General features: G+C 50.2%; 1 protein-coding gene across 2 annotated transcripts in view; it reads left to right on the forward strand.

Moving 5' to 3' along the window:
- Positions 1–1,701: 1,701 nt before the first annotated feature.
- The window catches only part of LOC144100528 (uncharacterized), an 83,758-nt gene continuing 70,615 nt past the window's right edge, over positions 1,702–14,844 (forward strand). For both annotated transcript variants that reach the window (XR_013307707.1, XM_077633456.1), the window contains exon 1: positions 1,702–1,809. Coding sequence is in view for 1 of the 2 variants with exons in the window: in XM_077633456.1 (XP_077489582.1) it covers positions 1,788–1,809 (22 nt within the window). In the remaining variant the exon portion in view is untranslated. The remainder of the gene's footprint in view (positions 1,810–14,844) is intronic.

Raw genomic sequence — 14,844 nt, forward strand, 5'->3', positions numbered from 1 at the left:
GAGCCCTCCACTACGGCACCTCTTTCTTCCTTTCTTTTTTCAGTCCCTCCTTTATCGCTTCCCTTACAGCGCGGTTCAGGTTTCCGCCTAGATGTGAGACAGATTCTCCGCCATTTCCTTTTCCCAAAAAAACAATTTCCAATATAACCAGAGAGACAGGGGTAATTGGATGGATATGCAAGAGGCCTTTCTCCTGCAGTTGACAAAATTAGGCCGATGATCTTGACGATTCTGAACCTAAACCGAAAGCATTGCCAGCACCACGAACTCGAGCGGCCAGATAAATCGCGATTTGAGGTGCTTGACGGCTGTGTATACACCAGAGGCGTATACGTAACGCGTTACACGGCTGCCATTGCACCCCCTGAATGGCTCCTACTAAATGGCATGCACAAAGCTATTCCAGCTTTCGTTGTAGAAGAGTTTTACTGCTCTCCACACCAAGCGTTACGCGGGTTTTGCTGATGCGTTACACGGCTGCCGTTGTACACCGTAAATTGCGCTCAATTTGAACCAAGCTATTACAGCTTTCGCTATGCAAATTCACTGTACAGTTACTAGGCCCGAACGAGAATTTGCTAAGTAAGCGGGTGCGGAGTAAAAAGAAAATCCAAAAAGAGGCCTTAGTTTGAGGGAGAAAGGGGCAGTGGGAGTAAGTAGGGGAGATTTTGTTTCTGAGGTTTCGGAAGCATTTTGTGCACATTCAAGAAGCAGCTCTCCCCTGTCCTGGAGCACACTGAGTGAAACATTACTCTAAGCTGTTTACTACACTTTTTGCAACCTAGGCAGCCCACCAATCAACAGTGGCTCCCACCTATATACTACCTGTCTTCAGTGTCAAATTGCTCACTACAGCCCGCTGCCATCTGGCTGGTTTGACAAGTTCGGGGAGCCATTATTAGGAGGGCTGAATTTGGACGCGTACAGAAGACGGAGCGGGCTCTAGTCTGCGGCCTACTCGTCTGAGCATCCGCCACGCTTGCAGGAGGTGCGGGGTTTGATCCCCTGTGCCGCCGGGTACCCACCGGTAATACAAAGGGTACAAGCTTTCCCCTGGTCTGGTGCTCGACACAAGGTATTTTCGACTTGAGAAGTCGAAAATACCTCATAGATGTCCTTGCGCCAAAAAATCCATAACCACCACCATCGCATGTCTTTATGTCCAGATATTCACCACCAAACAAGCTTAAGTTATGTGACCGAATAACGGTGTACAAAATATAGACAAATAGCGCCAACGTTTTCACTACGCGAAGCAGTCCCTGTTGAAGCAGATTGGTATCGTAGCACTTCTTTGCTAAAACCTGCGTTGTTCTTGGCACCTTAAGGCTGTGTGACTTGTGTTTATTCTGCGCCTCACGCAAAAGTCTCGTTGTTGTTTTTTTTTGAGACCCTTCTCTGCGCAGCCACATTTTATCATAAACGCTAACTCTATCTTGCACTTTCACAGAATAAAGTTCATTATGAACCCTATGATGAATGTCAGAAACAATCGAAGATGTACGAGTCCTCGGAAACCACCGGGGGGTAAGTCTGCCTTCTCAATACTTGTTGGCACTTGACCGGCAAGGTGGCCTTTAAAGGTTACGTGCGACCGCGAGATCAGACCATGAAACTTACTTCCTTAGAAACGAAGTGCTTTTCGCTGCATATATAATGCACACAAGGGGCACAAAAATGTTTGTATTGTGCATATGCAAAGCAGAATTCTCTTCATCACCAGTCAGTACATGAGTTGAGCTTAACATAATTGCTTCGCCCGTATTTTCGTTCAAACTTTGAAAGACATGGCGCGGCTGCTTCTGCCAAGTAAGATTGGTTATTCTTTTATCGCCTGAGCGCTAAAACCGCGCATAGATTCCCTATCAATGCTCTCGCCGTATCACAATAAATATTTCTAAATGCTAAGCCAATGCCTTAAGCACAAGTTTCATCACCAAACACCACTTTCTGGCACCACGCTATGGACGCATTGACTGCAAAGTTTCAAAACCCCGTACACTAACGTAGACATATGTAATGTTGCAGACACAATGTAAAATGCGGCATACCTCTAACACAAACGTGGAAATTTTTTTATTAAGAAAGCTTGGCTGGAGACGTCTCTCCTCTTACTATAAGTTATCAAACCCAACCAGACAGGCAATTCTGCAAGAATGTTTAGTTTAGAAACAAAAAAGCAGCGCTAATATACAGAACCGAGTAGGATAGTGCATTGTTTGGGGCGGGTGTACTGTTTTTCTTGTACTCTTTTGTGTCAGGTATCTTTTTTATACAACATGCTCGTACCAGTTGCAGTGAAAGCGGTGGTTACGATGGCGCAACTATACCAGGTGTTTCATGAAAGCCGGCCACTATGGATAGGGTTTGAGAGGTCAAGTTACGTTTTTCCGCATAGTAATGCCAGTGTTCGTGAGCGTCAAACAAGAGGTAAATCAGGGTAGCTAGAAAATGATTACATAGTTTCTAATAGTTTACCTTTCAACGATTACCAATGGGCTCGTGACTGTAACTACAGATTTCTAGACAGCTGTTAGTAATAGTCATATCGGTTTTGATAATTACGAAAACACCATTTCCCTTCTTGCCGCTCACGCTCAACTAATGTGGACAATTTCTTGCGTGATTCGAAAACCGCGCGCTTTATGGAGGGCGCAAAGTGACGCATTCAAATCGGAACACCCGTGACGTATATACCGCGCGGAAATCTCGGTTCGCTTCACGCCACTTTTCTTCTCGAGCCTGGGCAATTGTCCGGCAAATTAAATTACAATTTATTTGCGCTTGCTTTTCTTGCGTATTCCTTGCTATTGGTCAGCCGTTGTCTATTTCATATGCGGTGTTTTTTTTTTAACCGCACCTTTTGGAAGTGTGTGCGGACTGGTCTGCATATTGGAAGTGCTAGTGTACCTAACTCATAAGTGGCAGCGTTGAAATTTATAAAACTCCTCTTCGTGGCTATAGTTGGAAGGTGGCACTGCAAACGACGCCGTGTAAAGCTGTGGGAATGCGCTTGCATGTCCGCCTATCAGTGGGTCAGGAACCGCTTGCGCTTAAACATGCTTGGTGTGCTTCGTGTGCGTAGTACAAGGAGGATGTGAAGGTCGGCAGCACATTTTCAGTGTCTTGAATATGATTTTCTTCCAAATGCAGAAGAATTTAAATATTTCATTATGCTAAGCACGGCATATTAGAATGGGCTATACGCTCACAAAAAACGTATACAATTTTAGCACGCTCCCGTCTCTTGATAACGGGTTGCCCGAGTCTTCAATAACATTTCTCATGGATAACGGTTACTTTGACTCCGCTGTTCAACTGATGGAGGCTTGAACCGAGTACTCTGACCCCTAGAAAGGTGTTTCTAATTGTATTCTATTTTAAAGCAATATATTTCCGTCTTTATGGTACAAGGGTGTCCAACCGGAAATTTCCTCGACTTCGATTCGAGTTCAGGTTCATGCCTTTCCAGTTCAGTTCCAGATTCGGCTCCGGAGCGACATTCCTCTCAGGGTGAGACCACTTTTTACTGAATCGAACGACTTTAAAAGGGTTCATGACTAAAAAAATCTCAACGTACGAGGTTTTTGTCCTCTTTTCTATTCTCTTTACTTTGGTCTGTGACATTAGTACAAAAAATGCAAAAAATGTATATTGTGAGCACTTTTCATTTTATCCACTTTCATTTACTGTGCGCGACAAAAAAAAACGATAGTAATTTACGACAAGAACAACAAAATAATATGAAGGATGTGTATACATTAGCAGCCCTTGGATAGGATAGGAAAGGATAGGATAGGATAAACTTTATTTGCTGTAATTACAAGGTCATTCAGTGGTCCGACAGAGTTCTTCCATCTTACTGATGGTGATATCTTCTGTCTGGCAGTGTTGGTGCCCCTATTCCAGGGCTCCACTGAGGGGGGAGGGGGGGTGCTCGTCGGGCATGCTGTATGAGCACCCGTTGTATAGAATGGTCGCCGCTGGAGAGCGGCCTCTCCCACTGTTCCGCACTCGGGTTTTCTACTTTATGGAATGCTTTGTTTTTGCTGCATTCCCATGTAATGTGATGAAGCGTGGGCTTTGCGCCACACCATGGGCATATGTCCCTATATTGCAAAGGGAACATTTTGCTTAGTATGTTTAAGTTTGGGAAAGCTCCAATTTGCAGTTTCTGCCAGTGTACTGCGTCATGTTGGTTTAGTAGGTTGTGGGGTGGGGAGTATCTTTTCCTTGTTCCTCTATGATAATTTAGTAGATGTGAATACGTCGAGGTAACTGTCATGAAGTCGTCGGGGTCTCCGTCCAAGCCAGCTCGGTTTGTATGCACTCGAGCGATCTTGTCGACCCTTTGGTTGCCTTCATTGTCGGTGTGTCCCGGTATCCAAAACAGGGTGTGTCTGACTCGATTTGTGTTCTGGCCAGCGTGGAGGAGGATCTGGAGCGCTTTGCGGCCAATTCTGTCATTTGTATATATTTACGGCATGCTTGCTTAGAATCTGTTAGTATTACAAGGAATATATTTGTACGGTAGCCCTCCGCGGCCGTTAGAGCAACAGCCATCTCTTCCCCCTCGTCTAGCTTACAATCCCGTGCCGACGCGCAAGTGATTTCCTTAAAATCCGAGCCTATCACTGTCGCTACGACCTTTTGCTTTATCGTTCCTCATTTCTAAGGATAAACTGCGGCGTCCATGTAGACCGTGTTCGCCTTGGTTGCTAAGTATTTCTCTACATATTTTTCCCGGGCGTTTCGCCTGGCCGTATGTAAATTTATGTGCATGTTTTTTGGTAGCGGTCCTACTTTGATAGAGCTGCGGCACTCATCCGGTAGGTTCGCCGTTCTTTGTTCCTCTCTGATTGATTCCTGATAGCCCAGTCTGGCCAGGAGCTTTCTGCCGGTGGCAGTCTGCTGGAGCCTGAGTGGATGTGATCCCAGTTGCGCCTCCTTCAACTCCTCGAACGTATTGTGTAACCCGAGGGCCAGCAGCTTCTCCGTTGAGGTATTGTTTGGGAGGTGTAGCGCCGTCTTGTAAGGTTTGCGTATGATGGCGTCGATCTGTTCTCTTTTGCCCTTGCTGTTGTTGTAGTAGGGGAGGGAATACGTGATTCGGCTGATTACGAGGCTTCTAGCCAGCCTGAGCGTATCTTCCTCCCTCATGCCACTTCGTTTCGGCGACACGCGGGTGATCATGCCAGCCACCTGCGTGGTCGCCTGCTTCAGAAGGTTGGTGGTGTGTGTGCATCGCTGGTTGCTTTGCACCCACATTTCCAAGATTCTGATGACTTTCTTCTCTGGTATCCGTTGACCCTCGACGGTAACGTTGAGGGCAACGCCTGCTGGACTGCGTTAAAGACCTCCGGCCTACTCCCCCACGTCCGTCCCGCCACCATACCATATTCGTACACCCCGACCTGGCCACTTCGACCAACGTTTTTGTGCGCCGCGACGCTGTCCGAGCTCCCCTCACACCGGCTTACGACGGACCTTTCCGCGTTCCCCGCCGCACCCCGAAAACCGCCACCATCCTCCAAAATGGCCGCGAAGAGACCGTAAGTCTAGACCGCCTTAAACCGGCGTACATGGAGGCCGCCCTGGAACGACTCCCAGCGTCGCCTGACCTCGTGCTCGAGTGACATCCCCGGCCCTCCATCCGTTTCGACTTCCAGTCTAGGCGGGGGGGCCTGTAGCACCCTCTCTTGGGCGGCGCTGACAACCCGGCTAGAGCGCGCCACCCTGCGAAGAGAATAAAGACGGCACCTGGTAGTGGCTCGTGCAGCCACGGCTGGCAGTTCTGTTCTGGTGTAGGCTCGTAGCAGTGGTCTCGTTTCCTTCGCTCCTGAGGCGTTAAGCCTACATTGGTGACCAAGGACAAGCAATGACCGATCCCGCAACATCCACGCAGCAGGATTCGCGTCTGCAGGACGTCTCGTCGTTGCAGGTTCGCCTTCCACCTTTCTGGCCCCAGAACCCGCAAGTTTGGTTCCACCAGGTTGAGGCGCAATTTTGCCTAGCCCGCATCACGTCGGAGACGACGCGCTACTACTATGTTGTCTCAAGCCTGCCTCCTCACGTTGCCGGTGAGCTCTCCAATCCAATAATTGCTATGTTAAATAGGATTGGTGAGATTATGGATCCCTGCAGGGTTCCTTTGTTGGGTGCGTCGAACTTTTCGGAGCGCAAGTCTCCTATATCCACCGTGGCTGTTCTGTTAGACCGGAACGCTTTTACGCAGCCGTGGATTCGCCGTCCGCAGTCCAGGTTATCTAGTGCCGTGAGGATGGCCGCATGGCTAACGTTGTCAAACGCTCCTTTTACATCCAAAGCCATTACTATATCTCCTTCATTGTATGGGATGTTGCTGAGTACTTCCTCTTTGATTTTTAGTAGGACGTCTTGGGTTGATAGTTTGTTGCAAAAGTCAAACATGCTGTGGGGGTACAGGTTCTCGTCTTCCATATATTTCTCTAGCCTCACTGTCACGACTCGCTCATATAACTTGCCCATGCACGAGTTGAGTGATATCGGTCGCAGGTTTTCAACTTGTAGCTTCTTTCCTGGCTTGGGAATCATGACTACTTCCGCGTGCTTTCACTCCTCCGGCACTGTGTCTGCTTCCCAGTGTTTATTGAGGAAGTCTGTCAGCTGCGTGACTGCCTCATCACTCAGGTTGCGGAGCAGTACGTTCTTGATTTTATCCGCGCCTGCCGCCGTGTTCCGGGTTGATGCCCCGATTGCTGAAAAAACCTCGTCCCTGGTGAGGGGTCTGGCCAGGTGTGGGCTTTCCTTGCCTCGGTATCTTCCCGTGTACGCCTCGGGTTGGTCCACCCGTACAACTTTATGCGGACTTTCTCTAATAGTTCCTCATCTGTTCTTTCCAATTGGTGTACCAGTTTTTGGACGCCTTTTTACTTTCTGATTTGGCCTTTCTTGGATCCATCAGGGCCTTCAGGATGCGCCAGGTTTTTGCAGTGCTGAGAGTCCCGTTTAGCGAGTCGCTAAATTGCTGCCAGCTATGCCTTGCTAGTTGGGTCGCGTACTCCTCTGCCTGCTTGGTTATCTCTGCTATCTTCTTCTTGAGTTTCGCGTTTAGCTTCTGCTTCTTCCACCTTTTAGTGAGGCCCGGTTTTGCCTCCCATAGCTTGAGGAGCCGTGAATCTACTTTCGGTGTGTGCTCTGTTCTTTCCACCTGTCGGATGTATTGCTGCTGAATGTCTTTGAGGTGATTTTTTCATTCTTCTATGGAGGTTATCCCCCTCCATTGGCGTGCATTCCTTCCGGAAGGCGTTCCAGTCGGTTATTCGGGCTACTCCTATCTTGCGTGTTATGTTTTCGGCTGATACTTGCGTTCTTATTATGTAGTGATCGCTACTCAGCTTCTCCAGCAGGTTCTCCCACGTGACTTGCCCCCCTCCTTTGACGCATATCAGGATTGGGCATGTATCGGGGCTAAAGCTATTTCCTAGGCGCGTCGGTTGGTTTTCGCCTGTCAGGAGCGTGCAGCCTGTGCTTTCTGCTGCATCGCGGACCAGCGTTTCCTTATTATTGTTTTTTTGTAATCCCAGCTCTGGCCGCGGGCATTGAAGTGGCCAAGGCCGTTGAAGCCAAATCCACCCTACGATTAGTAGGGTGGATTTTCCGCCTAAATAAACCTTCTAACTTCAGCAGTTTTTGAGACCTCGTTACGCGATTAATAAAATAGGTCACCTCTGAAGCTCGTGTGAGGCGGAAATTGCTCCCACGCCGAGTACTTACGCAGGGGCAGTCAGGACCAGCAAATACGTCTTCTAAGTTGTCTCACGCTATTCAGAAAGGAGCTGTTCTGTATCGGCAGCCATATACAGACACACCTTTCCGTACCTCCATAACCGACTCGCCAGCTGTCACCATATCGCGCACTTTTTCAAGCACTCCCAGACACCCTTAGATCGTGTGCGGGTAGCAGTCTTGGTCACAATGAAAGTGCCCTCGACTCAGCGGGGCATGCTCAGACGGAGACCAGCTACCAAGTTACAAGAGGGTTAGTCGTTTGCTGCCCAGCTTTCGCCGGTCGCAAGCGAGAGGATGGGTCGGAGCCACAGGTTCACAAAACAAAAACAGTTTATACAGCAAAGAGACGATACAGAGGATTTCGCAATCAATCGTACGAGCGCATACAACGTGATTTAGAAATACAATGCCACTCGTGCAAAGTAACACTTGAGAGAGATTACAATTCAACAGAATGTTTGCACCAAAAGTGCACTAATACAAAGAGACAAATAAACAAAGCACTATTTGTTCACCGGGCACTGCGACAGTCCGACAACCTGAGGAGCACGACGAGGCCGATCCGCAGACTTGCGCACGTTGCCTCGCTGGTCCTTGGCTGGGCGAGGGGTGTTCTCCCGGGAATCGAGCGGGCGCGCTTCTCGGAAGCTTGAACGGCGGCTCGGGCTCACAGACAGTGGTTGCAGCCCCTCATTTATAGGCGCAGACAGCATCTGTTTGTTCTTCGCGCCAAGGCGGCCGCGCACGTACACGCAGCATCAACTGCACAAACTCCTTCTCTCGCCGGGCGCGCGACCCCGTTGGTCGGACGCGGAAACCGTCTTCCTGAAATTTCTGGTTCTTTCTCGCATGCGAAGACGCCGGCGCAAGAGCGAAGGGGAGAGGGTATCACTTTAGCGCGGTCAAGGTCATGCCCTCCCGTCGACGATGAGTAGAAACCACTCAGACATCTAGAGAAATCGACGCCGCGCGCGGAGATGCGTCCCTCGGCGTCGCGCCGGCGAGCTGAGTGGCAGCAGTACGCGCAAAGCTACGCACCCTCCGGGGGTCCTTTCCCGCTGTTTTTTTTTTAATTTTGTAACACCAGCCTATAAGGGTCGATGAGTCAGCATATGCGCGTTGGACGGTGCGAGCATATAGAGCGCTCCGTCGCAGCCTAGGGCGGGTGGCTGGTAGCAGGTAAGCATATATACGTGGGCGCCCGACGGTCGAACGCCGGGAGCCGTTGGCAAGACAGGCGCCACCGTGTGGTCGTCCGTCAACGGGTCCTCAGAAGGCCAGGGCGTTTGTGCTTTCGTCAATGAAAACCTAAAAACTTCCCTCAACGCTACACCATCCCTTCTGGAAACAGCTGGCGGAAGCGGGAAGTAAAACAAGCCCCCCCCCCCCCCCGAGTGGTGTGATGGCGTGGTTATCTGCCTGACACTTTCGTACAGTTACTTTCAATTTGAATAACATGTTGATCTACCCAACCCCTACAGTCTACAAGGATAAATTTTTTCCCCGCTCTCCTAGTTAATGACGCTATCACTCCGAAGGTTAAACTCCTTGTAGATATCTGGATTATCAACTACGCGAAATATACCGATGATATCACCATGTTGTCCGCTACTGGAAGGTTGGAAAGAAGAAAGAGAGGAAAAAGTGCCACGGCTTGCCGAGGCTCTGCCGGAGCCATCCAATGCGGCACCTCTTTCTCTCTTCATACTTTCAACCGTCCTATACCCTTTTCCGCAAGGTGGTGGTGGTGGTGGTGAAAAGCCTTTATTGAATGAAAGAGGTGATGATCTTTAAAGAGCCCCGCAATAGGTGGAGTCCTCATTCCGGGACCCCATTGGTCGAAGCCGCCAGCTTAGCCCTCTTGACCAAAGCCTTTTGGGCCTGAAGGTCTGAACAACCAAGCAGGGCCGCCTCCCATTCCTCTTTATTAGGGTTGTGGTGGGGGAGAGAGCTGAGTTGCGCTGGCAAGCCCAAACCATGTGGTAGGTGTCAGCCACCTCCCCACAATGCTTGCACCTGCCAGTGAACGCGGGATCGAAGTGTTTTAGTACTGCCGGGCACTGCAATGTGTTCATGAATAATCGCAGTAAAACGCGTTCGTTTGCTTTCCCCAGTCCCTTCGCAGGGGCCGGGTAGAGGTGATGCCTATTCTTATAATAGAGTGTGATAGCTTTGAAGGAGCGTAAGCAGCTACCTTCAGGTTCCAGGTGCTCAGGAGCCAATGGGAACGCCCGGTGAATGAGTGCTCGGGCCGCCGCGTCTGCAGCTTCGTTTCCTTCTAGGCCATAGCCCGGAGTCCAAACCAGTCAGCGGGGAGTAGGTTCGGTATCCCGGCTGCAGTTCCTTAGTATTCGTTGAGCTAGTGGAGTTATCGAGCCAGCCTCATAATTGCGACATGCCGAACGCGAGTCTGTTATTATGTGTTTGGATTTTGAATCAGAAGCAGCTAGGGCGATGACAGCCTCTTCAGCTTGTGGTATGCCTGGGGCTGGAAAGGAAAGCCAATCCACCTGTATTTCTTGATGTATGACCGCGGCCGTGTACCACCCTACGTGGGTCGGCCCAGCTACATCTACGTAAAAGACACCATCTTTGTTGCCATAGTGGTGCGCCGAGGTTTCCACCCTATCCTGACGACGACCACTATGATCCTACTTGTCCATCTTAGTGGGGAGGGGTTGAACTCTGACGACGCGTCTCCAGAGATCGGGCACTCGGACCCGCTCCTGAATGTGAAAATCATGTTGGATGTGAAGGCGGGCTAGCAAGTGCCGACCCGACTTCGTTTGGGCTAGCCTCGTGTATTGATTTGTGAGATGGGCTTCCTTGAGTTCCTGAAAAGTGTTCACCACTCCCAATGCAAGAAGTCTCGCATTGGGGGTGGACGCAGGAAGGTCAAGTGCCCTCTTCATCATTTTGCGGAGTATTGCCTCAACTTTGTCTTCGTCGTGTTTCCGCAAGGGTAAATAAGGGACCGAATAGAGAATTCGGCTAATTACGAAAGCATGAGCCAGCCGCACTGCATCCCTGCTTCGCAAACCCCCTCCCAAGCAGCACGAGGAATTGGCCCAACATTGGTACTGTATTGGCAAAGCTGGCCTTACAAAGGACCAGGATGGGACCATTCTGTTGCAATATTGGACGGATGACCTGTGCTGCTTGGGCTCTCTTGTTGGAGACGCGATGGACCATACGGCCCACTTGGTCTCCAACTTTGCGGAGTTTGTGCAATGTTGTGTCTACTCTTTGGTTATGGATGAAGAGCCCGAGTATTCGAATCTCTTTGGCTGTGTATGGGGCCACTTGTTAAGGAGAAATGTGTTTGGGTAGTGTCCTTAGGGGATGCCCTAAGGTGCACAAATTCAGACTTGTTGGGTGCGTGTTGGAGACCACAGTGCCCTGCGTAGCGATCCATTACGTGAGCGGCTGTTTGCAGGCATTCCTCCATGCGCACTAAGTTTCCCTCTGTGGACCAAATCGTCATATCATCGGCATACAGCGCATGCCATATGCCTTCGATACCATTCAACTGGTCCGGGAGATGGAGCATCGCCAAATTAAAGAGTAGGGGGGATATCACCGTGCCTTGTGGTGTACCCCACGTACCCAGTTGATACGGACAAAATTCTGCCTCTTGGATTCTGATTAGTGCGGGTCGATCGGTCAGAAAGTCTTTGATATAGTTGAAAGTGTTGCGGCCACACTTTGTTTCATTGAGGCGTGTCAGTATGACGCTGTGTTTGATGTTGTCGAAGGCTCCTTTCAAGTCCAAAGCCAGGACGATCTTGTCATTAAGTGGGTGTTCGACTGGTTGCATTATGTCTCTGTTGAGTTGGTTGAGTACGTCCTGTGCCGACTTATATGGGCGAAAGCCGCACATAGTGTCTTGAAATGTGTTTCGTTGTTCCAAGTATTCGGAGAGCCTATCCCGCACCATGGTTTCCATCAGCTTGCCCACACACGAGGTGAGCGAGATAGGCCTCAAGTTGTCTGTGTTGATTTCATTTCCCGCCTTGGGGATGAAGGTTAGTAGGGCTGTTTTCCAATCAAGAAGGAACGGGTTCTGGCCCTTCCTTACAGTGCTGATATATTTCAGAAGGGCCTCATACGCCTGGTCAGGGAGATTGGCCAGCAGCTTTTCCGTCCAGGCGCAGTGCCTCTCCTCATTTTGGTCAGGGCTGCCTTGAGATCCAATAATTGGAACGGTTGGTCCAACTCAGAATTATATTTGCCTGCGTAAAGATACTCCTGACCGCGAGGGTCCTGTTTGCAGCAGCGATACTTGTCCCTGAGTGTCTTTGTGAGCTGTGTTGTGCTGCCATTGAAATTATGGAGTGCCCTTTGTAAGTGGCGCTATGGAGTGCTCTTTGTAAGTGGCGCTGTGTTTCGCCCCGGGTCTGCGCGGGGCCTATAAAGCTGCGGAAAAGCCTCCAAGTGTTCGTGCCGGACATCTGTCTGGCAGCCGTATTACAGCGATCTATCCAGTTGGCGTCAGCAAGCTGGAAGGCATACTGAGCTGCATTGTGAGTGAGATCTAGGATGCGCTTCTTGAGTATTTTGTTATGTTTCTGTCTTTTCCAAGGTTTTTGAGGCTGCGGCGGGCTTCCCAGATGTGTAGCAGATAACTGTCCACTGCGGCCAGCCTTCCGTGATCTGTATTTGTATTTCGTGTTGCTTGAGTGTAGTCTTAAGTGTCTGGGCCCATTGATCGTATCCATCTTTAATTAGGTTGGCTGAGGGCAGGGACTTTCTGAAAGCCTACCAGTCTGGGAGTCTAGCTTGTGTGAGCGGCCTTTTGAGGGACCGCGTGTGAATAAGTGTGTTAATGATGCAGTGGTCACTGCCTAGTGTCTCTTCCGTGTTGTTCCATTCCACGTGTTGGATGTGTTTGGAAAGTGTGAGATCAGGACACGTGTCCTGAGTCACAGAGTTTCCTATTCGTGTGGGATGCGCTGGGTCGGTCTGGAGGTTGATGCCTAGCGTATAGATAATTTCCGCTAGCTTTCTACCTGCGTCTCCTCCTTTTTGTAGCCCCATAATTGGCTGGGGGAATTGAAATCTGCCACAATCAAAAATGGGTCCCGACCCGCTATCTTCAGTGCCCGGCTGAAGATATCTGAGAACGTAATATGTTTGAACTTGGGCGGACAGTATATGTTAATATGTGTACAGGGGGTCAGAGCGTCGCAGAGGTACGTAACACAGTGACAAGAGTGTAGGAGTATGTTATCTCTATGTCGAGATCTACCTCCTGTACTGTGTACGATCTATGTGCAAGAATACAGGTGGATGGGTCTAGCTGAAAAGTGTTGTATCCAGAAATTTTGGCGATGCCCCAGGTTTTTCGACCGCGACAATGGCGGCATGAAAGTCCAATGTTTCAAGGTAAAGGCGTAGGTGTGCTCGTTTCGCGCGTCGCTAAAGCCTCTACAGCTTCATTATATTTTGCCCAAAGGTTCCTGTTTTATTTTACGAGGTGTCCGCTTACTGCCCTGAGCCATGATGAAGGCTAGAGGCTGGCTGGCTCACCCCACCCATTGCGCTGGTGCCCTGCATGGTAGCGAGGATGTTATCCTGATTTTCTTCCTTAAGAGTCTCGCGGCAAATTTTCGATGGGCGGCCTACTTCTCTTACGAGTCCTGCCCGCCTAAGCAATTTTGGGTTAGCCTGTATCCAGGCTAATCCAATAATGTTTTGGGTGACTTGCTGCGTAACGTACAGAGTCAGTTGCAGAGTAACGGTTGTTACCAGCTACTGAATTTGTATTTGGATGACTTCTGTAATAATCACTGGCCGTTGGGTCATGTGAACAGCCACATTTTGCTCAATATCCGTCATGTAGATTTGCAGATTTACAGTGAGCGGAGCACCTGACAACGGAGCGACGCTCGAGCACGAAGACGCCGATTCATTAGCTTCCTCCATTGTTTCCGAGAGAGGTGGCTCTGCCCTAGCGTTTTTTAGTGCGTTCAATTGTGATTCTAGCTTCGCGTTCAGGTTTTTTTGAAACGCTAGCTCTTTTCTCAGCTCAAGTTCGAGGGACGAAGGGGAGGGAGAGGAAATAGAGGTGATGCCCGCCCAGCTGCTTACCTTTGATGTTGAAGTTGGGCTGTTGCCAGGGGGGGGGGGTGGGGGGGGGGGGGGAATCGAATCCCCGGCTTGGAAAGCTGGCGGCTTGGCACCGGTCCCGGATTTCGCCTTTTTGGAAACGGGAGGTGGTTGTTTTCTGCTGCCTTGTTTCCCGGCAGCTTGGCAGGACTTGCCCGTCGTCTTGTTCTCAGGGGACTTTCTTATCTTGCTTGGTTGCTCCCCTTGGTGCTGCTGGGCTAGCGGTCTCGATCGTTGGAGACGCCGAAACTTGCCCTTGCAGTCAGCGGAGCCAGTCAGGTGGGCCTGCCCGCAGATCATGCAGCATGGGGTACAGTCATGTTCGTTTGGACCCTGCTCGAAGGCGCCTACATCTTTCCCGCAAAATCCACATCTTCCGATGTCCGGGTGTGGCAGTTGTGAACCAAGTGGCCGATGGTCCCGCAGCGGAAGCATGCAGGGATCGTCCGTTTGTATTCTCGCACAAAAGTGCATTCACAATTGTAGTGCACGTAGCGCCGCACCTGGCGGCCCACAAAGGTGAGCACGGCTAGATTTGGTTTTCCCAGTTTGCTCACAAAGGCTATTTCACCTTCGCGCCACTTCACCTTGTTCTTGAGGGTAGCCGTCGTCTCATCAGCCCGCACCCCGATCACACCTCGGCCCACCTCACCATTAAGCCTCGCGTGGCCCTGAAATGGATGGGAGTCCGCTCCGGCCTTGAAGTCAACGTCTTTAGTCAGCTTATTGGCTGCTTCGATGTGTTGGCTTCCACAAACGACGAGTCTCTGGGTCGAGACTGGCCATATGCTGAGCGCGGCGCCAGCGTCTCCTCCCACGTACCGGGCAATAGCCGCTCCCAACTCACCGTGCTGGAAAATTGCCTTGAGGTTCATGGTTTGCCTTGGCTTGAGAACCATGATTATATCTTCTGAGCTCATTTTCGGCCTCGCTGTCGGGCGCCATAAAGGAGCCTTGTTTATCCAG

This window comes from Amblyomma americanum, chromosome 8, assembly GCF_052857255.1.
Source record: "Amblyomma americanum isolate KBUSLIRL-KWMA chromosome 8, ASM5285725v1, whole genome shotgun sequence".
In the NCBI taxonomy this organism is placed as follows: Eukaryota; Metazoa; Arthropoda; class Arachnida; order Ixodida; family Ixodidae; genus Amblyomma; species Amblyomma americanum.